This window comes from Herpailurus yagouaroundi, unplaced genomic scaffold (genome assembly GCF_014898765.1).
Source record: "Herpailurus yagouaroundi ecotype Mexico unplaced genomic scaffold, PumYag 184, whole genome shotgun sequence".
Classification (NCBI taxonomy): Eukaryota; Metazoa; Chordata; class Mammalia; order Carnivora; family Felidae; genus Herpailurus; species Herpailurus yagouaroundi.
The window spans coordinates 9,933,589-9,957,824 of record NW_024412415.1 but is presented as its reverse complement, the minus strand read 5'-3'; the positions used below and the strand labels follow the sequence as shown (position 1 = coordinate 9,957,824).

At 44.6% G+C, this 24,236-nt stretch overlaps 1 protein-coding gene and 1 long non-coding RNA gene across 5 annotated transcripts in view; one reads left to right on the top strand and one right to left on the bottom strand.

Annotated features, from left to right (window-relative positions):
* Nucleotides 1–699: 699 nt before the first annotated feature.
* Nucleotides 700–22,534, bottom strand: LOC121041589 (uncharacterized). The gene is made up of 3 exons (XR_005795795.1): nt 21,784–22,534; nt 17,336–17,433; nt 700–1,043 (listed from the first exon to the last, which is right to left on the bottom strand). It is a non-coding gene; the product is annotated as an uncharacterized LOC121041589 (long non-coding RNA).
* TGM5 (transglutaminase 5) overlaps nt 4,115–24,236 on the top strand; it is a 32,006-nt gene continuing 11,884 nt past the window's right edge. The window contains exons 1-7 of one of the 4 annotated variants that reach the window (XM_040492447.1): nt 4,115–4,499; nt 5,318–5,543; nt 11,625–11,804; nt 11,921–12,166; nt 15,477–15,595; nt 18,536–18,664; nt 19,255–19,432. In XM_040492447.1, the coding sequence (XP_040348381.1) occupies nt 5,534–5,543; nt 11,625–11,804; nt 11,921–12,166; nt 15,477–15,595; nt 18,536–18,664; nt 19,255–19,432 (862 nt within the window). In that variant the 5' untranslated portion in view covers nt 4,115–4,499; nt 5,318–5,533. Of the gene's footprint in view, nt 4,500–5,302; nt 5,544–11,624; nt 11,805–11,920; nt 12,167–15,476; nt 15,596–18,535; nt 18,665–19,254; nt 19,433–24,236 lie in introns of those variants that run through there. The other 3 variants (XM_040492449.1, XM_040492448.1, XM_040492450.1) reach the window with 3 other exon arrangements.

Here is a 24,236-nt window from a genome sequence, read left to right as displayed (position 1 = left end):
ACTTATAGTTCCTCATCCCAGAAGAAATCTCTGCTAACAGTTTGCCACATATCTTTTTGGCCTTCCTCCCACTATTCATTGTGCTTTTTTAAGTTATCATTAGGGGCGCCTGGCTGGCTCAGCTGGTAAAGCGTCTGACTCTTGATTTCAGTTCAGGTCATGATCTCATAGTTTGTGAGTTCAAGCCCCATGTCGGGCTGACAGCGTGGCACCTACTTGGGATTCTCTCTCTACATCTCTCTCTGCCCCTCCTCCCTCCAATTAAATAAATAAACTTAAAAAAATAAAGTTATCATTACCTGGCTATCATTAAAAGGTAAGAGATAATAAGTGTTGGTGAGGATATGGAGAAGAGGGAATCCTTGTGCATGTTGGTGGGAACGCAAACTGGTGCAGGCACTGTGGAAAACAGTATGGAGGTTCCTCAAAAAGTTAAATATAGAACTACCATATGTCCCAGCAATCCCACATCTGGGTATTTATCCAAAGGAAATAAAGTCACTATCCTGAGAAGAAACCTTCATTCCCGTGTTTGTTGCTGCATTATTGACAATAGCCAAGATATGGAAACAACCCCAGTGTCTGTCAGTGGATGAGTGGACAAAGATGTTCACACACACACACACACACACACACACACACACACACACACACAGAGAGAGAGATAGAGAGAGAGAGAGAGAGAGAGAGAGAGAAATATTATTCATCCATGAAAAAGAAAGGAAATCCTGCCCTTTGCTATACCATGGATGGACTTTGAGGGCATTATGCTAAGTGAGAGATAAGTCAGGGGACAACAGTACTTTATGATATCACTTATCTGTGGAGTCTAAAAAAGCTGAACTCCTAGAAACAGAGAGTAGATTGGTGGTAAGTGGGGCCTGGGGGTGAGGGAATTGGGGAGATGTTAGTCAAAGAGAAGAAACTTCCACTTGGTAGATAAATAAATTCTGGAGATCTAATGCACAGCATCATGATTATAGTTAATAATAGTGTATTTTATACTTCAAACTTACCAAGAGACCAGGTCTTAAATGTTCTCACTGCAAAAAAGAAATAACTGTGTCATGATGGAGGTATCAGTAACACTATGGTAGTAACATTACAACATACAAATGTATTAGATCAACAGGTTGTACACCTTAAGCTTACACAATAGTATATGCCAATTATATCTCAATTTAAAAAATTAAAATATGGTTATCATTATAAATTGGCATATTTGCATCATGGAAATTTTGGAAATTCCAGAAACACAGAAAAGGAGAGCATGCTCTTGCAGGTTTTCAGACGTGGGCCCTTTATCCTTGCCACTGCTCATCTGCTCAGTGGCTCTGCAGGTTCACTTGGCTTATCTCACCACCCTCTCCTCCTCCTCCTCCTCCTCCTCTCCCCTCTCCCCCCTCCCCTTCCCTCTCATCCTTCTCCTCTCTCTGTTTTTTAAAATTTATTTTGCTTTCGCAGGCTGCTTTGTGAAGGAAGGGCAGGAGCCTGCACACCCACCCTCCACCCTGTGTGCTGGCTGCTCTCGTCCCCACTGAGTGCCATTGGGCATTTCTGTGGGGCTCTGTCACTGCTTTGTCACTGCTGTGTTCCAGGTGGCTCCTTGCCCACCTGCCAGAGAAACTGAGCTGGCTCCTGCGGAAATCTGAAACCTTGCTCCACCTGCCAAGTGCCTGGGCCTCCTTTGTTTAGTCATTGCCCCTCCTGTCAGGTCAGCCTGGGGGCCTGGCAGTGTCACTTGTGTCGCTGGAGGGAAAGAGTGGACAGGCTTCCTACTGGGCCTTCAAGGGCCTTCCATAAGGGCATTAGCCATTTCTACCTTCCCAGTTGACCTTTCAAATTTTCCACTCTCCTTACACAAAAATTGGCTGTAAAAAGTGTACTCTGCAGTGTTGTCTTTTTCTTTCATGTAGGCAAGCCTGTCTGGCTTCGTTTCTCTACCTCAGCTGGACAAGCTAGACAATCTCAAAGTCCCTTCCAGCTTCAAAGGCCCTCAGGACCCAGGATGCTGGGGCTCATGCCCCCTGTTGCAGAGCGCCTTCAGATTAGGTCCTGGCAACCCTCCTTCACTGTCCTTGCCCTTCCCTTGTCTCATAAAACCCGGTGTGCTGGCCTCCCAGGCAGTGGGTGCCCACAGACAAACTCTGAAAGAAATGTCCCGGCTGTGCAGCAGGGGGCACAAAGCAGACCAGCTCCCAGGTCTCCTGATTGCTGGTCTTCCCCAACAATTCCCCTCCATGTTCATGTCCCCAGCAATTCCCCGTATGCTGCTCAGTGTCACTGTGTGATATAAAGCACAGAGCTCTGGGGCCAACTTCTAGGTCCCTCAGGTGCAAGACAATAGTAGCAGTGCCAGCCCCCAGAGGGTTACTGTGAGGATCAAATGAGAAAGTGTGTTCTAAAGGGCTTTGTAAATTGTGAAGTACATTCATGTGCAGAAGTCCCTGATTGGTTTAGTCACCCCTTCTGAGTGACTGTCTCCATTTCTGATCATAGAAAAGGAAGGAGGCAGGGGTGCCTGGGTGGCTCAGGCAGTTAAGTATCCGACTCTTGGTTTCAGCTCAGGTCATGATATCACGGTTTGTGAGTTCGAGCCCCGCATCGGGCTCTGCACTGTCAGTGCAGAGCCTGCTTCAGATTCTCTCTCTCCATGTCTGCCCCTCAGCTGCTCGCATTCTTGCTCTCTCTCTCTCTCTCTCTCAAAAATAAATAAATAAACATTAAAAAGAAAAGAAAAGGGAGGAAGCAGAGGAACCCACCTGGATCTGCCAATTCATGCTTCCCTTTGCTACTGTCTGGGGGGAATCTCCCATGGAGCCCATGGACCCTGATTTTACAGACAAGGAAACTGGAACATGGCTGAGGGCATACTGGGAATTCATGGCAGGGCCAAATGTTAGCATCCTAGTCTCTCTGAGTCTTAGAAAGGTCTGGAGGTACCCCACCCGCATCTTGGTAGAGCTGGTTCAGGGGGATGGCAGGTGAGCCCACACCTCCCTATTTGAGTGTCCCAGGATCTGCTCTGTGCCCTTCGCCTGCAGGTCACAGCCCTGCTTCCCTCCGAACAGGAAGGTGCCCATCAACTCTGCTGAGCTTCCCTGGCTCTCCTCTGCCTCCCTTACCCTAGACAAGCCGCTCTGACCAGAGTCGCCTCCCTCCCCCAGCACACACACAACACACACCTTCTGACTATGATTTGTAGGAATCAAATGAAAAGCTAAACCTATAAGCCAGCTCCTTAGCCCAGTGCCATGAAATAGGCTGCTGTTGTCGGATGGCCACTGGGCACCTTCCTCTTTGGCTACTTCACCTCTCCAGACCCACCCGCCCTCACTGCACTCACATTCCTGTTTCTCCTCACAATTAAGCTCTCCTGCCTATGCCTCCTCCTTCTCCCCAAGCTAACCCATTTCCACTAATGTGGCAGTGGGTTCAGGCACTTATCCATTTGTTCGTGTATGGATCATCTTTTAATTCATTCAATTGAACGGTCAACAAATATGAACTGGAAAACTGGCCATACTTCAGATACTGCATTAAGCATTTATGCACGACTTTGGAGTCTGACTTTTGTGTTCGAAATCTAGTTCCACTAGTTCTTAGTGATCTTAGGAAAACTATTTAGTATCTTTAAGGCTCGATTTCCTCACCTGTAATATAGGAACAATCATAGTACCTAACTCAGGGGAATGGCATGAAGATTAAGTGGGATGATGCACTGGAACTGAAAAGATGTCGCTAGTTCTTCCAGTAGTTTCACTATTAGCCATTATCATTAGTAAGCACTGGGGATAGATTAATAAGATATAGGCCATGCCTTCCAGGGGGATTGGTGGGGAAATAGGCTAAGTATTTATAACATGGAGTATGAGTAGGCTAATAGGGAATTAAAAGGGGGTGCCCCTAAATGCCTGGTATGCCTGGCATGGTGGAGAGGGGGTGTTAGGAAGACCTCCTGGAGGGGCAGCACTTGAGCCTGGATCTGAGAAAGGTGAGAACTGAGAGAAGGACATTTCAGAAATAGAGAGACTGGCAGGTGCAATAACAGGTGTAGGAAAGCAGATCTGCATCTGAGAACGGCAGGTATTTGGCCTGAATGGACTCCAGGCAGGAAGGAAAGATCCTGAAGAGATTTGTGGGCAATGTTGAGAAGCTTGGACTCGACCTACTGCTGGATTGTAAACCAGGAGCAACCTGGCTGAATTGGCACTTCAGAAACATCACTGTGATGGCTCATTTGGAAAAAGGACGGGTGGGAGACTGGTTAGGAGTTGTTGTCCAGGCCAGGGGGTGCTTCAGTGAAGGCAGGGCCAAGGGCCCAGGGAGAGTAGGCTAATTTTAGGAGATAATCAGGAGCTGGGCTGGCAGCAATCAGTGGCTGATGGGCTAAGGGAGGTCAGGAAGACAGAGAAATACGAGGTGGCACCCAGGTTTCTCCCAGAGTGACTGGATGGGCACTGTCCTCACTCGCCAAGACCAGAAATGCTGGAATGAAGGTGGGTGTGTGTGTGAAGTAGTGAATTGTATATGTGAATGGATACAAATACTGTAAGAGCAGACTGGGAACAAGGAGAGTAGAAAATACAGGAAGGAGGGCAGATGGTGGTGAGCGAGGTTCCTGAAGAGGGAGGTTAAGGGACCCAGAAAGCAGGGAATTCAGTGGAAGTTCCCACAGGAGGGAAAGGCAGGGTGGGGGCGGGGGCGGGGGGCCTTTAGGGTGTCCTGCCCACTCCCTGCTAAGTGCCCTTTCCCCTCCTTCCATCTGTCTCCACCCATCTGTGCTTTTCTCCCTACATGCTCACTCCCAGGACTTGTACTGTTTGTTCTTAATAGAACCAAGGACATCCACTGGCATTCCTACCTTCTTACTTATTTCCAGAACTCCTCCATGCATCTTCCCAAGTTTAGTTCCTCTACTCCTTTTATTTGAGATTCGCCTTCACCTGGCCAGTCTCACCCAACACAATAGCTCTGCCCCAAAAACTAATACCAAAAAAATCATACCAAGGGTGATCCAGAGTGGGTTCTCTTTGCATTTGACATCTAGAAAGTGGCCCTTCAGGATAAAAGCCAGCCAGAGTTCTAGGCTTGAGAGGCTCTCCCAGCTGTGAGCTGTAGTCTTGGGACCCTGGTACTCTTTCCTGTAGGGGCACAGCCCCTTGCATCCCCAGAGAGGCCATCAGCTCACCTCTCCCACCTGGCTCCCCCACTATAGTACAACACCTGCCATGGAATGCTTCATTGCCCAAGAGCTATCAAATGCTCACATGGCATAAGGCCCTGAGAGTTCATTGGCTTCCACACTTCTTCCCAGCTGAGCAACACTGCCAAGAAAAACCTGAGGGCAAGTGAGAAAACCAGTTGTGATCTGCCCAGTAAGCAGGTGGCAGTGCAGCAGCCACCCTGCCTTCGGTGTCTCTTGGAGTCTTAAAGATGGAAGGGGGAACAAACGTACCAGGACCAGTTTCCTGAAGCTCCAAGCCGCCCAGCTGTTCTGTGAAGAGTGGCCCAGGAACCAGAGACAGCGGCCATGGAGCAAGGTAGGGGAGGCCCCCTGGGGCTGCAGGACCTAAGGAAGAAGGAAGACAGAGAGACTGTAGGAAGTCAAGGGGAGAATGGATTCAGAGGAAGAAAGGAGTAAATAAAGAACTGAGGCTGAAAGAACCCAGAAATTTCAGAATTTGTTGATAGTCAGAGACCCACGAAACGAGGTGGAGGCCGGCTGGTAAACATAGCCAAACAGCTGTGTACCAGCACGCCTGCTTCCATAGCCCAGTGGGATGGGGCAGGGCCAGGGATTAGTGGGTCAGGGAGCCTGTCCTCTGCCACTTGCTGATGCCTTAACATTTAGCAAGTCACTTCTCTAGTTCCCAGCCCCATGCCTGAAACGTGAGGGGGCGGGGTGGACAGGATGAACTTGAAGTTTTCTTCTGGCTCTGAAATTCTCTGCATCTTCAAACCTTCTCTTTTTCCCCACTTCAGAAAGTCTGTTCCTCATTTCAGCTAATCTGTTCTGTCTATATTTCCTCTCTAGAAAGCTGCTTTGACGATTAGTTCGTTAGTTAAAACCATTTCTAAAAATGAGCTCAAATATCTACATATTTAACAGCTTCACCTTCACTTACTCTTTTTGTTTAAATTTTTATAATTTTGGGGGTGCTTGGGTGGCTCAGTTGCTTAACCATCTGACTCCTGATTTTGGCTCAAGTCATGATCTCACGGTTTGTGAGATACAGCCCTGAGAGTAGGGCCCTGTGCTGACAGCACAGAGCCTGCTTGGGATTCTCTCTCTTCCTCTCTCTCTCTCTCTCTCCCTCTCTCTGTCTCTCTCTTTCTCTCTCTCTCTTTCTGCCCTGCCCTGCTCACTCTCTCTCAAAAATAAATAAATATTGGGGCGCCTGGGTGGCTCAGTCAGTTGAGCATCCGACTTCAGCTCAGGTCATGATCTCGCGGTCCGTGAGTTCAAGCCCCGCATCGGGCTCTGTGCTGACAGCTCAGAGCCTGGAGCCTGTTTCAGATTCTGTGTCTCCCTCTCTCTCTCTGACCCTCCCCCGTTCATGCTCTGTCTCTCTCTGTCTCAAAAATAAATAAATGTTAAAAAAATTAAAAATAAAAATAAATAAATATTTAAAAATTTAAAAATGATTTTTATCTACACAAGAAATATATGGATATGCAGTTGAAGTAAAATAAGACAATAATTACAGATAAAGTTACAGTCCCTTGACCACCACCACCAACCCCCAGCCTCATCTCCAGAGAGGCCACTGTGGTCATATCTAAGAGAAATCATGGTTTCTAGTCTTTTGTCTACATATTTATATTTGTGTGTGCGTGTGTGTGTGTGTGTGTGTGTATGTATAAGATCAGTACATATGTAAAATTATATATATATATATATATATATATATATATATGACTAGCTTTTTTGGTATAAATATCATAAATATCATGGTATAATCACGTTGTACATATTTTTCTACAACTTGATTTTTTTTTCACTCAACAGTATGTGGTTGGAGCTCTACCCATGCCAATTAGTACCTTTAAATCTACCTCAAAAATTTCCACTTTGCATAGTACTCCATAGTATGGGTGTAAGTAATTTATTTATCCATCCCATTTTGATGGGCATTTAGGTTGTTTCCCATTTTCCAGTTATATAAGCAATGCTGCAGGGCACATTCTTATGTATGCCTCTGTACTCATGTGGGAGTGTCTCTCTAGGATTGATACTGAGATCAATTACTTTGAAGATTCTACCTATAATTTCCTTTCTATTTCTTTGATCATTTTACTCCCCTTCATCCCTTCACATCAAGGAGAACAAATATGCCCAATAGTAAATGTACTTCCTATTTTTTTTTTCAACGTTTATTTATTTTTGGGACAGAGAGAGACAGGGAGGGGCAGAGAGAGAGGGAGACACAGAATCGGAAACAGGCTCCAGGCTCTGAGCCATCAGCCCAGAGCCCGACGCGGGGCTCGAACTCACGGACCGCGAGATCGTGACCTGGCTGAAGTCGGACGCTTAACCGACTGCGCCACCCAGGCGCCCCTGTACTTCCTATTTGAAAGTCTGGTGTGTGGGGTGAAGAATAATCCCAGCATTATACGCAGAAGTTAACTTGACCCATGATGTATCCAGAGGATGAGATTTGGCCTCAGTGCTGGCTCTCAGGCAGATGTTGCCATACCTAGTGAGGAGTCTAAGTCATGAGCCCAACCTGAATTGGAGCCAGTAAATGATCTGTGTAGTCAGCTGGTCTCCAAAAGGGATGAGCTTCTTTTTCTACTACGAGGGGAAAGCCAGGTGCTCTCCCAGCTATCAATAGGCTGGTTCCTTTCTGAAGACCAGCAATGGCAGCAACTGTTGAGTAATGGAAAGAACACGGGACTTAGGCCAGTAACCCTAGGTTCAGCCTTAGAAAAGACATTTAATCTGCCTGAACCTTGTTTCCCATCTCCAAGTGTGAATGACATGACATTTCATCCCTCCAACATTGTGGTGAGGACTCAATGAGATAGAGTGTCTACGATGGTGCCCAGCACATAGCAGACAAGCCTTTAGTGAGGTGTTGGTTGAATTTGAAATAAGTGCAGAGTGATTATGGAAAAGATAGAAAACTCTATTCAAACTAGCAAACATCTTTTGGTACCTACAATGTGCTGATCATTATGCTTACATTTCTTTCATAAGAAACCCCATACCCAGGGTACCTGGGTGGCTCAGTCAGTTGAGCATCCGACGTCTGCTCAGGTCATGATCTCGCGGTTCGTGCGTTCGAGCCCTGCATTGGGCTCTGGCTGACAGCTCAGAGCCTGGAGGCTGCTTCAGAATCTGTGACTCCCGCTCTCTCTGCCCCTCCCCTGCTTGTGCTCTGTCTCTGTCACTCAAAAAATAAATAAATGTTTAAAAGATTAAAAAAAAAGTAGAACCCCCATACCCTGTAGCAGTCATACCCCATTTTCTCCTACTTCCAGCCCCTGGCAAACCCTAATCCACCATCTGTCTCTATGGGTTTACCCATTCTGAATATTTCATATAAATTGGATTATATAGGGCAACTGGGTGGCTCCATAGGTTAAGCATCTGACTCTTGATCAGGTCATGATCTCACAGTCCTTAAGTTTGAGCCCTGCATCAGGCTCTGTGCTGACAGCACAGAACCTGTTTGGGATTCTGTCTCTCCCTCTCTCTTCCTCTCTCTCTCAAAATAAGTAAATAAACTTAAAGTGAATCATATAATATGTAACCTTTTGTATCTGGCTCCTTACACTAAGCATAATATTTTCAAGTTTCATCTATATTATACTGTATTCAGCATTCCTTTATGTGGCTGAATAACATTCCACTTTACAGATATACCACACTCGTTCATCCAATATCCAGATAGTGGTCAATAACCAGATGGTTGTTTCCATCTTTTGGCCATTATGAATAGTGCTGCTATCAACATTCATGTACAGGTTTTGTGTGAACAAATGTTTTCAAATTCTCAGGTCCATACCTAGGAGTGGAGTTGCTGGATCATATGGTAACTCTATTTTTGACATTTTGAGGAACTGCCATACTGTTTTCCAAAGTGGCCATACCATTTTACAATCCTATCAGCAATGTATAAGCGTTCCAATTTCTCCACATCCTCCCCAACACTGGTTATTTTCCGTCTTTCTTATTAGAGCCATTCTAGTGCATGTGGAGTGGTATTTCATTTGCATTTCCCTAATGATTAATGATGTTTAACATTTTTTCATTTGCTTATTGGCCTTTGCATATTTTTTTGGAGAAATGTCTATTCAGATCAATTGCCCATTTTTTATTTGTGTTATTTTTTTAATCATTGGGTTGTACACATTCTTTATATATTCTTGATACAAATACCTTATCAGATATATGATTTATAAATACTTTCTCTCATTTTGTAGTTGTCTTTTCACTTTATTGATGATATCCTTGAAGCAAAAAATTTTTAATTTTGATGAAGTCCAATTTATAGGGTTGTTTATTTTGTTGCTTGTGCTTCTATTGTCTTATCTAAGAAACCATTTCCAAGTCCAAGATAATGAAAATTTACTCCTATGTTTTCTTCTAAATGTTTTATGGTTTTAGCTCTTACATTTAAGTCTTAGATTAATTTAGAGTTTATTATTGTATATGGTGTAAGGGAGGGTTAAAACTTCATTCATTGCAAGTGTATAGAAATATAATTAATTTTTGTATATACATATTGTATTCTACAACCTTGATGAATTTATCTGCTAGTTATAATTTTGTGTGTGGATTTGTTAGGATTTGCTATATTCAAGATCATGTCATACATTAATAAAGACAATTTTACTTATTTCCAATGTGTACTGGCTAGAATCTCTAGTACAATGCTGAAGAGAGAAGATACCCTAGTCTTGTTCCTAATCTTAGGGAGAAAAGTATCTAGTATTTCATTATTAAATATGGTTTTGACTGTGGATTTTTCATAGATACTCTTTATCGGTTTCAGCTAGTTTACTTCCTTTCTTAGAGGTAATTTACTTGTTGGGTGTTTTTTATTATGAGAAGATGTTGGATTTGTCAAATGTTTTGTTTTGTATTTCTTATAATCTAGAATACAGCTGAGACAAAACAGCTAGGCCTGTATCCTCATTGGCTTACATATTGTGGTAGAAGGCAAACAAATGAAAAAGTAACTACAAAAATATCTGAATATTTCTTGCTGATCCTGAAATTACTGGCTCCCAGTAGAAGTTTGTTGATAAAAATGAACAATTGAGCATGATATTAACTCAATGGAGCAATTAAGTTTCACTATAAGTGATGCAGTTAAGTACTGTAGGCCAGTGGGAGATGGAAAGAAGGGTGGGTCAGCTCAGGCAGGCTTCAAGAAAGAGGTGGGTCTTCAACAGGCCTTGGAGGACAGGTAGAATTTGGTTAGATTTTGTTAGGACAGACGGAATGAGAGGGCACTCTAAGTTGGGGTTACAGCAGGATCAAAATACGTGGACAGGTAGGGCTACCATTTGCTTGGGAACAGATTGGTTGGAGGAGAGGGCCTATGCTTGAGGTGTTGAGAAGCAAGAATGCAAGTAACTGAAGGCCAGGTGTGGAGGGTCGTAAGTGTCAGGTTAAGGAGTGTGCCTTTTGTATGGTAGGCTGTAGGGTATCTCAGAACTTTTAAAGCAAAAGGATGGCATGATTAAATTGTCTTGAGGAAAGATAATCTGGTGATGTGTTAGAAGAGGATGGTGTAGGAAGCAGGACACCTAATGGAAGTGGTTATGGCCACTAGGGGTAAAGTGAGGAGGTCAGAATTATGCAAATGTGGAAAGGGTCAAGTGGACACCAGAGATGTTTTCACGGAATGAAGGGATGTGTCCACATATGGATGGAAAAAGACCAAGAAAGAGATGGGTGAGCCAAGTGTGACTTAAAGGTTGTGAGCCCAGATGCCTGGAGACCACTGTAGGACCATGGCCAAACATGGAGAAGTCAGAAATGGAGCCCTTCTTGGGGAGACACACTTGGAGAGTAGTGAGATCAATCTGTGTTTTATCAGAGGCTCCAGAAGGCTGGGAGTGGGACTTTCTTTGACTATCCTCAGCATCCCAGCTCCCAGGGCATTAGGCATGTGACATTAGTGGTGGTCAGGGAGCCAGCAAATTGCTGAAAGCATAGTAGTTAACTACCAGACCTGGAGGCTGGCACAGGGGCAAGTGACATTGTTAACTTGAGTCTAAAAACTGGATGCTGGGGTGAATCTGGAGACATGCTAGGCTGAAGGGAGCAATCAAACTTGGCCAGGACTATGAAAGAGGTTGGACAGAGGCAGAAATCCATGTACCTCTGGAGGGCATAAAAGGGGAAGGGGATAGAGGGTTATAAAAGCAAGAAAGGGAAGGAAGAAGGAAGTAACAAAGAGGCAGTTGCAGGCATGAAGCCTCATTTAATCCTCATACCAATGCTGTAACACTGGTATTATGGATTCTGTTTTACTAACTTGGAAACTGAGGCTCAGAGAGGCTAAGTTTCTTTCTCAAGTTTGTACAACTAAACAGTGGTGGGCAAGATTGGACCAGACTCTACAGCCCTGCTCTTTCATATGCCCCTGGCTGCCCTGTTGCAGGGCTGGAGGTGGCCCTCACAGACCTCCAGAGCTCCTGGAACAACGTGCGGCACCACACAGAGGAGATCAGCTCTGACCGACTCCTGGTTCGCCGGGGCCAGGCCTTCAACATCACTCTGTACTTCAGGAAGCGGGGCTTCCAGCCAGGCCTGGACAATATCATCTTTGTGGCTGAGACTGGTGAGGACCCCTGAGGGCTGTGTGTGTGTGTGTGTGTGTGTGTGTGTGTGTGTGTAGGAAGAATCTGGAGGGTTGAGAGTTTACTGCATAGAGCCTGAGTTCTGCTTCCCTCTCAGGACCCCTACCAGACTTGTCCAATGGGACTCGAGCCCTGTTCAGCCTGGCAGGTCATCATGGTCCCAGCCCATGGATTGCCTCTCTGGAGACCAATGGGGCCAGCTCCCTGGAGGTGAGCCTGTGTGCCCCTCCCACAGCAGCCGTGGGTCGGTATCTCTTGAAAGTTCATATTGACTGTTTCCAGAAGTCTGTCACAGCCTACCAGCTTGGGGAGTTCATCCTGCTCTTCAATCCCTGGTGCCCAGGTAAGGTGGGGTGTCTGTGTGTGGGTCCCTTGTCTCTGCCCCTTTGTCAGTGCCACAGAGAGCCAGGCTCAAGGATTTCTAGACCCCTGTTCCCTGACTACCAGAAACCTCCCAGTTGTATGCACTCACCATCTACTCCCAAGCACCAGAAACAAGGCAGGAAGAACTTGCTATTTACTTATTTAGAATTTTAAAAACATGAGCAAACTCATCTTTACTTAAAAAGAAACTATTGAGGGGCACCTGAGTGGCTCAGTCAGTTAAGTGTCTGACTTTGGCTCAGGTCATGATCTCATGGTTCATGGGTTCAAGCCCTGTTTTGGGCTCTGTACTGACAGCTCGGAGCCTGGAATCTGCTTCAGATTCTGTGTTTCTCTCTCTGCCCTCCCCCCATTCATGCTCTGTCTCTGTCTTTCTCAAAAATAAGTAACATCAAAAAAAAGAAAGAAAGAAAGCTATTGGGACACCTGGGTGGCTCAGTTGGTTAAGTGTCTGATTCTTGGTTTCGGCTTAGGTCATTATCTTATGGTTTGTGAGTTTGAGCCCCGTGTTATCAGTGCAGAGCTCACTTGGGATTCTCTCTCTCTCCTCTTTCTGCTCCTCCCCTGCTCATTCTCTCTCTCTCTCTCAAGTAAAAAAAAAAAATGTTTATTTATTTTTGAGAGAGAGATAGAGTACAAGCAGGGGAAGGGCAGAAAGCTGTCAGTGCAAAGCCCGACATGGGGCTTGAACTCATGCACCATGAGATCATGACCTGAACCAAAGTTGGACACTTAACCAACTGAGCCACCCAGGCACCCCAATAAAATAAACTTTTGAAAAGAAGACTAATATAATTAACTTTGACCACTATTAACATCTACCTTTACCACACATTTTAAAATTAACTTGAGTCTTTTCATTCTAAGAATAAGAAGTGTATTGCATTGAATATTTGTGGAATGAAGTAAAGAAAAGAAAGAAGAAAGAAAGAAAAAGAATGAAGGAAAGGAAGGAACAAAGGAACGAAGGAAGGAATGAAGGAGAGAAAGAAAAAATGAAAGAAAGAGGAAGGGAGGGAGGAAGGAAAGTATAAAATGAAAAGTAAGACCTTATCCCAAACTCCAAGTTCCATCTTCCAGAGGAAAATTCTGTTAGCATTTTCTTGTGTAGTCTTACAAAACTGTTCCATGCTTAATCAAATACATATTTATGCATATATACATATGTGTGTGATTATACAGTTGTACCACAAGTGGGATTATATAGTACATAGCATACTTTAACTTGCTTTTTTTATTCAACAATTCAACTTTGAATATATTTTCCTATCAATATGTTCTTTTTAATGGCTACAATTACTCCATTGTTTGGACCACCAAATGTTTTTAACTAGTCTCCTATATATGGGTATCTTGGCTGTTTCCAGTGTTTGTCTTAGACAAAGATATATGGAATATCCCAGTACCACCTGTCCTACGATCCCTGTAATCTAAATCCACCTGAGGGCAGAGTAGTTATACAGACATACAGACATGGTATGGGCAGAATGAAGGACAAGTCAGGAGAAGAGAGTGGGAAGAAGGGCAGGAAGAGTTGAGAGTTGAGAATGTGTCTGGTAGGCTTTGGAGCAGAGGCCAGACTCAACAGTCCTATTCTAGTTGGAGGATATCCTCTCTCCTTCCTCCCTCTCATTCTACCTGCTCCTCCAACCTTATTCTAAGGGGGCTAGGTGAGTCATACCAGAACCTGGCTGGGATCTAGCATCTCTAACCACCTCCTACTGCCCTGTCATTGAGTGGCCCAGAGCTCTTACCCATTAGCCGTATGAAAACGCTCCACCACTGGGTCAAGGAGGACAGTTGTCTATCTGTCTCTATCTCTCTTGTATACACACACACACACACACACACACACACACACACACGTCCTGGCCTCCAAGACTGTGGGTTTCAGACTTGTACTTAGGCCTCTCCTGAACTGTGAGGAGGAAAGTAATCACTGTTGGGCCTTTTTTTTTTTTTTTTTTTTTTTTAAAGCTGTGCCCCATCCAGGTCCCAGAAGACTCAATATGGGGCTAGGGATTGGTAGGCCCTGAAGACAGGATCAGTGGCTACCCCATCACCATGTCCAAGATATTGGCTAGGGACCCCCACCCTGCAGTGCTGGCCACTGCTAGCCCCTGCTGTGAGGAGAATATGTGTGGTCTCAAACATGAACCTGCAGATCTGGTCACACTGGTGCAAGACCTCATTAAAATGGATCTTCTCTAGGAGTCTGACTCTACCAGAGTCCATGCAGGCTGAGTCTGAGGCTGCCTCTGAGGAATTGAGGAGAGTACTTTTACCTACAAGTTAGGTGGGCCTTCCAGATTTTCTAGGACACTGCAAAGAGGACACCTACTCCCATGGCCTTTATTTGTTCATTCTCAACTTAAAAAAAATTTTTTTTATATCGTGAAAGCAATATGTGCTCATTCCAAAAAATCTAGAGAATACCAACAGGCAAAAAGAAAAAAAAATTACTATCAACATCTTTTAGAATAGTCTTCAAAATCCTTGGTATAAATATGTTTTAAACAAATGTCAATTCATGCTGTAACATTATCATGTAACCCATTTAAAACTTAACATATCACGTGTAGATTTCGATGCCTATATGTACAATTTTGTAATCTTACATTAATCATGTATGTACAGAATTCTGTGGTGGACATGGCTATTTAACAAGCTCCCAGAACAGGCACTTAGGTTGTTTCCAGCTTTTCAGTGTTACAAACAGTACTCAAATAAACAGCTTAGCATCCACATCTCTGTGTACTTCCTAAATGCTGTCCTTAGGTTAAATTCCTATAAAAGGCATGAGGAGGTTAATGCCAACCCCTAAATTCTGGTTTGCTCTTTTCCAGTCAGGTTTAGTTGAATGTAGCAGAAAAATCATGGAATATGGTGACATATGGACTCTGTTCAAATTTCACTCTGTGTTTACATGTGATTTGGACAAGTTACTTATCACTCTGAGCCTGTTCCCTCCACCCTTAATTAGGTCAGGATGTAAATGTGCTTTGAAAACCAAGAAATTCCACTGAAGGTAAATTTTCACTATTCAACCTCATGTTCGTATTGAACCTGCTGCTGGTGCTGAGGGATTGTAGAAGGTGGGTCTCTCCAAGAAACCTCCTCTTCTGCCCCTTTTGGTGACACCCAGTGCCATCCCCAGTTCCATAGGACTTTGCCTCAGTTTCCATAGGACTTTGCCTTCTGGGGATGGGAATGAGGTAGGAAGGGAACGATAACTTTTTTGCTTTGTGTCCTGCCACTTTGATTCCTAGGGGATTCTGTCTACTTGGACAGTGAGCCCCAGAGGCAGGAGTATGTCGTGAATGATTACGGCTTCATTTACCAAGGGAACAAGAATTGGATCCGCCCGTGTCCCTGGAACTATGGACAGGTGAGTCTCAGCCCTATTCATAGCCCATCCAGGCCCTGGGCTTGTGGGAAGTGGGGAGCAGGAGCAAGGTGGGTGGGTTCTTCTCATGCAGAACGGACAAATGGTAACATCGAAGTGTGAGATGACACTCCAGGGAGCTAAATGAGTCGGAGGATATTCTTTGCTGATCATGTCTGATTTGAACATCAGGATCTAAGGGGGAAGAACAGCTAAAGGCACCCACCAGGGAGTTCCATTGACCATGATGATGAGGACAAAGGGACAATAATGAGGATGGCCATGGCAGTGCCTGGTTGTTGTTTGTTAAACTGTTTCCAGTTGGGCCCCATTTGCCTCTCCCACTTCATCTTCATTATCTAGACCACAGACCCTAGAATCAGTTCCGTCACACTGAGGAAACTTGTCCCTGAACATCTCAGCCAAAAGCAATGTTAACGAGCAGTGATGTACTTCCTTCCCGGTTACTATTGCATCTTTGTTTGTTTTGATTAGATACCTTTTCCTTTTTTTTTAAGATTTTTTAAAAAGTTTATTTTTGAGAGAGAGTGAGCACACATGAGCAGAGGAGGGGGAGACAGAGGGAGACAGAGGATCCAAAACTGGCTCCTCACTGACAGCAGTGAGCCTGATGTGGGGCTCAAACCCACAAACTGTGAGACAGTGACCTGAGCTGAAGTCGGGCACTTAACCGACTGAGCCACCCAGACGCCCCAATATCCTTTTCATTATAAAAGTAATACACAGCTGTTTTAAAAACTTTACAAGGAAACGTTACAAAAATGGGTACTTAGGGGCATCTATGTGGCTCAGTTGGTTAAGTATCTGACTTCGGCTCAGCTCATGATCTTGTGGTTCATGTGTTCAAGCCTCATGTTGAGCTCTGTGCTGAAACTCAGGGCTTAGAGCCTATTTCAGATTCTGTGTCTCCCTCTCTCTCTGCCCCCTCCTTGCTCATGCTCTGTCTCTCTCTGTCTCAAAAATAAATAAACATTAAAAAAATTAAAAAATGGGTACTTAGAACACAAAGGACATGCTAAGCACCAGAGTGGTGTATGTTCCTCCATGTTTTGTTTCTTCTGCATATTCTAAAACGTGATTGTATTTGTAAAAATGGCATCATATTAATCAGAATGTGTTGCAACTCCTGCCTTATTGCAAGGCCTGCCTCCCACATAAAGCTCAGCCTACAACAGGTGCTCCAGGAAGTCCAGGGCCAGGCCAGGGAAGAGGGTTCTTAAGACTGGGATCCGGCACCACAACACTGTTGGAGGAAGACTAGTCTTGGCTACCGGATGGCTGTTGGCTGGGAAATCCTTTGTGGAGCCTTGTGTCTGTTTGATATGAGTCCCTCTCCTGGACTTGCCCAAATAGAACTCCAACACATGTGGTCTCAGGCACAGCGTAGGCCTCCTGAGGTGGCTATTTTCAAGATGAGACGTGGCAGCCTCAACTGGCACCAATTGACCTCCCCAACCCCTCACTCAGCACAGGCAAATGAGGATCCAGAGAGGCCCTGTAGACAGGAACCTACCATCATCTGTGAGCAACAGAAGTGAGAAATTGCTTTTTCTTGAGCCCTGGCTCCTTCCCTTTCTTCCTGTCTCTTATTCAGTGAACTTACATCGAATGCCTGCTGAATATCAGGCAGAGTACAAGATGTTAGGGATATGAAAATGAATTGAATGCTGTCCCTGAGCTCATAGTATAGTGGGGACTCAGTCACATAAGCAGGTTACTTACCATGCAGTGGGATATGCAAAGACTGAGATGGGCACAGGATGTTCTGAGAGCCCGGAGGAGGAGCACTTGGTTGGGAATGGAGTCATCGGGGAAGCTTCCTAGAAAAGGAGATGCTTGAACTGAATTATCCAAGTGAAGAAAGGTGGGGAAAATACCCCAGGCAGAGCGAAACATGAGCAAAAACACAAAGGTGAGAAACAGTTTGGTCTGCTGCAAGGGTTACAAGGAATCTGGTAATGCTGGAGCAAAATGATGAAGCAGGAGGAATTGAGACATGAGGCTGGAGAGGTACAAGGGGCCAGATCAGAGAGGGTCTTATGTGGCTGTTAGGGGAGGTTAGAGTTTTGATTCTGAAGGTCTAGAGGCCTCTGAACATTTTAAAGCAGAAAAGTGAACTGATTAAACTCTCCCTTGGGGAAGATAGGTCAGAGAAAGTTCCTAAATCCTGTTTATTGTCCAGTGGGAATATTACATGGGGACAAATGCATTCATTTACTCTCATTCAACCAAGATGCATGGAGTCCTTACTATGTGCTGGGCACTGTGCCAGGTCTGGGGCATACAGTTACAAGGACAGCTGGAGACAGACAGAGTATATGCTCAGGCAAGCAAGACAGAGCTTGGCTCCATCATTATAACTGACATTAAAGGCTCAGGGTCAGGGAAGGCCTCAGATAAAATGTCATTCACACCAAGCCCGAAGGACAAGTCAGCCTGCTTTGGGTGGGAAGCTTCCATAACTCACACACTATTAGTCATTCCAGAGCCTGACTGAGTCACAGGTACCATGGCTAGTTCATGCCAGTACCTCAACAGTAGCTGCCAATGGTGAGTTGGGGTAGCAAGTGGAGGTAGAAGATGAGGCAACGTGGTTTTAGCAAGAACATCCCATAGGCTCCAGGAGTGAGAGGAGAAGAGGGAGAAACTGACTTTTTAGCCAGTCAGACTCATTGGAAAGAACCCCAGCCATTTGATCTGTAGGACATACAAACTGGGTGAGTTGTGATACCAGAGCTCAGAGATCCTGCACCTGCTTAGGAGGCAGTTTATGTCTGTGCTACTGGACACAGTTACCTTACAAATGGGATCATATTCCGCAAACCACTCCATTGGAGAGTTGGGTGGGATGGGTCATGAATTTCTTGTCATATCTACATGTGCCAATCATGGGAGCCTTGCTTCTCTGCATCTCTCTTATAGTTTGAAGAGAATATCATAGACATCTGCCTGGAGCTACTAGACAAGAGTCTGAACTTCCAGATTGATCCAGCTACAGACTGTGCCCTGCGGGGAAGCCCCGTCTACATCAGCAGAGTGGTGTGTGCCATGGTGAGATTGGTCTGGCTCTGCCCACCCAGGGTATGTCTAGGGAGGGAGGAAGCTGTGTGTGTTGGGGGGGGTGCCCCCTGACAGTTGTCTCCTGCAATGGGGGTGGGGTGAAGAGTCGAGAGCAGGAACCCTCTGGCAAAGCCAGTTTGGATGAGGCTAATGAAAAAATATGGGTAACAGGTTTTCTCAGCTGAATTCCGAAATAGCTGGGTGTGGGCCATTACCTTCATTAATTCCAAATTAATGTTTCAGGAAAGGCTGAGTATAACTTTGGTTTAGGAACTGATCTTTTTTTTTTTTTTTCGAAATTTCCTTTGCTCTGAGGTATTTTTAAGAGCTCTTGGAGCCAACCTCTAGCTTTGCAGGGGGTAGTAGAAATAGAATGATCAACTAATTAACAGTAGAGACAAGTCAGAATGGCCAGTTTCCTACCCCCACCACTTCCCTAGCAGATCTGGAAATTCCCAGGTAAAACCAGTTCGAAGAGTCCTTTGTGTCTCAGGCCCACAGACCTTGCAAAGCAGCCCACACATCGCATCTTGCTAAGCAAAAGAATGCTTCTAATGGTTCTATATATGGTGTCTCTTCAGATCAACAGCAACGATGACAATGGGGTGCTTAATGGAAACTGGAGTGAGAGTTATTTAGATGGCATCAACCCTGCAGAGTGGACCGGCAGTGTGGCCATCCTGAAACAGTGGCATGCCACAGGCTGCCAGCCAGTGCGCTATGGGCAGTGCTGGGTCTTTGCTGCCATCATGTGCACAGGTAGGGAGAGGAAAGGGCGACATGAAGAGAACAAGTAATGTACTGGCTCATGTCTTAGACCTCTGAACCATTCTTGTCCCAGTCTTGCACAGTTCCCACTAGAGAAATGTTTGGAAGGAAGCCCCTCTGTAAAAATGTCTTCTCACTGACCCCGGCTTCATGTATCTGGACTTATTTCAGAGGATGGTTCTGAGGCAGAAATTAAACACTTTCCTGTCCTTTCTCTTCCTCTGAGTTTGGACAACCTAGGAGCCTGGCTGGAAATTGTTTGGTCCAAGACAGGAATGAGATGAAAAGCCAAGTATTTAGAAAGCTTACAAACTGATTAGTGCCCTTTCTGAGCACAGAGAGTGGTCTTGACATGGGAGGGAAATGTATATCGAGTGGTAGTATGGGCCATGGGGCCAGGGAAAGATGGCAGTTGACATAAAATGACCTTGAATTTGGAGTTGTCTCATGCTCAGTAGGCCTGGAGGCCTGACTCAGGTCAGAGAGGTAGGGGATGGAAGAAAACAGGAGATCAGCTTTTTTCTGATAGGAAGTGGATGCTACACTAGTAGAAGGAAAGCTAAAAAAATATGTATGGGAAAAAGAAGGCAAATGGAAGTTGATTTGCAGATAGCAGGAGGAGCAAGCAGAAGAAAGGGGTGGCTGTGAATCTTGAGGCAAGTGACACCTAGAAATGAGTCACATATAGAGACAGCAGGAGGAGGCCTTCTGCTTCACCCAGGGTCCAGCTTGCTATTGGCTCTCACCCTCACCCTGACCCCCATACCTAGGCTGCTCTCAGCCTCCAGGCATGCATATCTGTATATCTGACTTGGGTTACAGTCAGGAAGTTCTTATTCTTCTTAGTTAGGGAAAGAGGCCAGTAGCAGCTTTCACTCACAGGAGTCTCTAGTCCATTCCAGGGAGACCAGATCTGCCACAGCTTCACGTTTATTGCAGACTCAGGCCTTTCATGTAGAAATTCCCTGTATGACAAAGCCTGGTGCAGTCTGTGTGCTTGTATGTGCTGAGCCCATCTCTGAGCTCTTGGAGGAAGCCTAGAGACAGCCCGGCTGTTGAGCTGCCGAGGAGAGAGCACCAGGGCTCTGTCCAAGGGCACAAGGAGGTTTCTGTCAATACCCACAGAGGATGACTTCAAATAGGTTGGTGAGGAACTCTTCCTCCTTTTCAAGTGCAGGGCCCCATCTTGAGTTGGAGGCTCTGATTGCCCAGGGACAAGAAACTAGGAATTCAACAGCTTTGATACCCAGAGCCACAGAGATATGGGTGACCTGGGATGTCTGAGTCATCCAGGGAGCAGGCACAGGACTAGTAGGCAGAGAACAGATCAGTCTTGTGCATGTTGGAGAGGGAACCTTCCTTTGTGTGGAAAAGCCTAAAGACTAATGGGCCAAGTGTGCATGTAGAGAGGGAGAGGACCAGGGTTTTGGGTGTGGTTGTCTGGAACCGGGCAATGAGAGGGGTGGAGCCAGTGAATGAAGATTGTGTAATGAGAGCAGACCAATTAAAATGTTTATGAGAATCATGGCCGCTTTGTGACCTGGGAAGCAAAGGGCTGGGCAAAGTGGGTCAAATGTGGCTTGATCCAACTATAGCTCAGGCAACAGCAGCTTTCCCCCAAAGGGCCACCATGGTGTATATTAATAAGCATATCTGTTTGAAAACTCATTTATTCATCCAGCCACTTATTGAGTCCTTATTCTAAGCTAGGCACTGTGCTTTAAGTATTCTTAGGTACAAAAATAGGTAAGACCCAACCTCTATCCTCCGCTAAAAGTTAAGGGTTTATCAAATTCCTTAGCCCAACAGAGCTACCAAAGCACATTTATTAGTAATATTGTTTTTATTTCACAATCACTATAGCTGATGTGCATTGCAGACTTCTTTTGTGCCAGGCACTGTGCATTGGGGACTTCTTTTGTGCCAAGCACTGTGTTAAAATCTTGACAACCTAGAATAATAGTGAGGCATGTGGACTCTGGAAGTAGACTGCTTTCAAATACCAACACTACCATCAAATGGCTGACTAGCCTTGGGCTAGTGCCTCAGACTTATGATGGGAGAAAGTAATAATACCTACTGAATAGGGTTATTGAAGGACTGAGGTATGTGGAATGTGCTAAGAATTAATAGTGCCTGGCTACAGTGAATGTTCAGTAAGCATCAGCTAGGGTCACCTCATTTGATACCCTCAAATGACTATATGGGGTAGGTTCTATCATCATCATCATCTCCACTTTGCAGATGGGGAAATGGAGCAGTAGAGTCTCACATCCAGGTCTGGTATGCTGTAACCACTAGGAGATACTAATACATACATATTGCTAGCAACTGCCACTTACCCAGCATCCTCTGCACTTCAGGCATATGCCAGGCACTTTTACTCTTTCTATCCTCACAACCGCCTGCAAAGTAGATATCATTACCATTATTTTACAGATGAGAAAACTGAGGCTTACAGTGAACAAGTGACTCTTGTCTGACTCAGAAATGCATTCCCCCCCTGCAGCTCTGCCTCGCAGAATTGCCTTTTTAAATGTCAACATATTGACGTCAAGTTCCTAATGAAAAATCACCAAAAGGAAAACGTGCATGCATCAAATTTTGAACAGGATTTTTCTTTGACATTCAATTAGTTGGCTGTTATTTGGGGAATTTCAGACAAATCTCTGGTCTACCTTTTCTGTACTTAGGGCTGGCCACCCACAGCTCTCAGTCATCAGGCTTTTCCTGTTCTGGCCATCCACTCTCTGCTACAAGGGACCTGGAGAGAGTTCCAGCAGCTCCCCTGCCATTTGTCAAGGTTCTAGGGCTGGTTCTTTTATATTCCAGTTGCTCTTTTATACTGTGGCTTTTTTTCTGTGCTCCAGGGCAGACTAATCTTTTCACAGTCCCTCAGTACTATCCCTTCCCACTGCAGTGTACAGAGTCAGAGTGGGGATTCCCTTGGTCACCAAGTCCCCCTCTCTCTTGCCACTCTCTGTGTGGTCTATTTTTTGTTGTGCAGAAGCTTTCAGTCAGCCCTCAGTTCTTCTTCAAGAGGAATTGCTCTATAAATAGGTGTAGATTTGGTGTGTCTGTGGAGGAGATGAGTTCAGGGTCTTCCCACATTGCCATCTTGGACCAGAACTCCTGAACTGTACACTTTACAAGGGTTCTGGTATGTGAATTATATCTCAATAAAGTTGGTTTTTTGCCTTTTTTTTTTTTTTTTTTTTTTAAGGCAGTCATCCTGGGAATATGCCTGGTCTGTTCCTGCCCACAGCTGCACGGGTAGGGATAGGGTCAGCAGTGACTTGGAAGACATGAACATTGACTGTGAACAGGTCTATGGGGCATAATCCCCTGCTCTATAAAGTAGAGAGGTGGCCCAGGAGGCATGGGGGGAAGGATGGTGGGAAATGGTGTGGGAGATGAGGAGGTTGTGTTGCTTAGAGCTAGGCCCTCCTCTCTTCACCCAAAACTACCCCATGAGTACATTTTGTATATTGGATCCCCACTTAACGCTTTACCTTGCATGTAGGGTCCTCTGCTTAAAACTTTTTGAACACCCCTGGGCTACATGTCACCTAAGATTTCTTCTCACTCAGTTGTATAGTGGCCTCTATAAAGTACCTCATTATCTTCATTTGAATACAACTCTTGTCCTCACCGTTTTCACTGAGCCCTTAGCTCTCAAAGAAGGAATCTCAGCCCCAGTCCTGGTGCATTTTGTTGCCTCAACCTTTGGCTCAAACACAAATCTACTATTGTTCTCCATTGATTACAGAGACATCAAGACTTGTGTGGAATGTTCCCTTACCAGGTTGTGGGTTAATATTTGGCCAGTACCTAGAAAAATGCCTGGCACATAGTTAATTTTACATAAATATTAGTTATTATAATTAGCCTGATACTGTTTTAATCTCAGCTTCTTGGGCTCCAGAGATCTGACTGGATCTTGCTCACAAGGTGTTTCTAGTCATCCCCCAAAATTCAGTTCCCCATCATCTGTCTCACTTTTTTACTTTATTTCCTTCTTTCGTTTCTTGGAGTGTTTAGGGTTAATTAATCATATTTCTCATTTCATGATATTTATTATAATAGGTCTGGTTCAGGCCCCTTTTTAAAAAATTAATTAACTAATCAATTAGTTTTTCCTCACTTTTGTCTTGCAACCCATTCCTATTCACCTTCCTCCATGATAGGGAAACACTTTGATGTATTTAATATGTGACATTGTCTCTGAATGTGTTCTTACCAAAAAAAAAAAAAAAGTATATTGTTATAGTGCAATATTTTGTCCAATATTTATATGTTATATTTTTCATCTTTAGAAGTTCCACTGGATCTTCTTTCTATCTTCCATTTCTCTTCTTATGGTCATGTTTTCCTTTACCTCCTCTTGAGCATATTTATAATATTTAAAATAGCTATTTTAAGGTCCTTGTCAGCTAATTCAATCTCTCTGTTATTTCTAGATCTAGTATATTGATTGACATTTGTCCTGGTTATGAGTCATATTTTTCTGCTTCTTTGCATGCCTGGTAATTTTTTTAGTGGACATTATTTTTTTAAAGCAGTTTTAGGATTCATTGTCATTGCAGACAAACAAGAACAGTTCTAATATGAACTTGTGAAGGCGTATCTGAAAAACCAAGACAATATAACCATCTTGGTTTAAGGAACAATGAGAAGCATGGGAGGAGAAGATACTTTTACCATTTGGAAGCTTGATGCTTCTGGGGAGAAATTAAAAGATGCTAAAAATCATCATATTTAAATGCAAACACTTCAACTCTATTAGCTGAAGTTT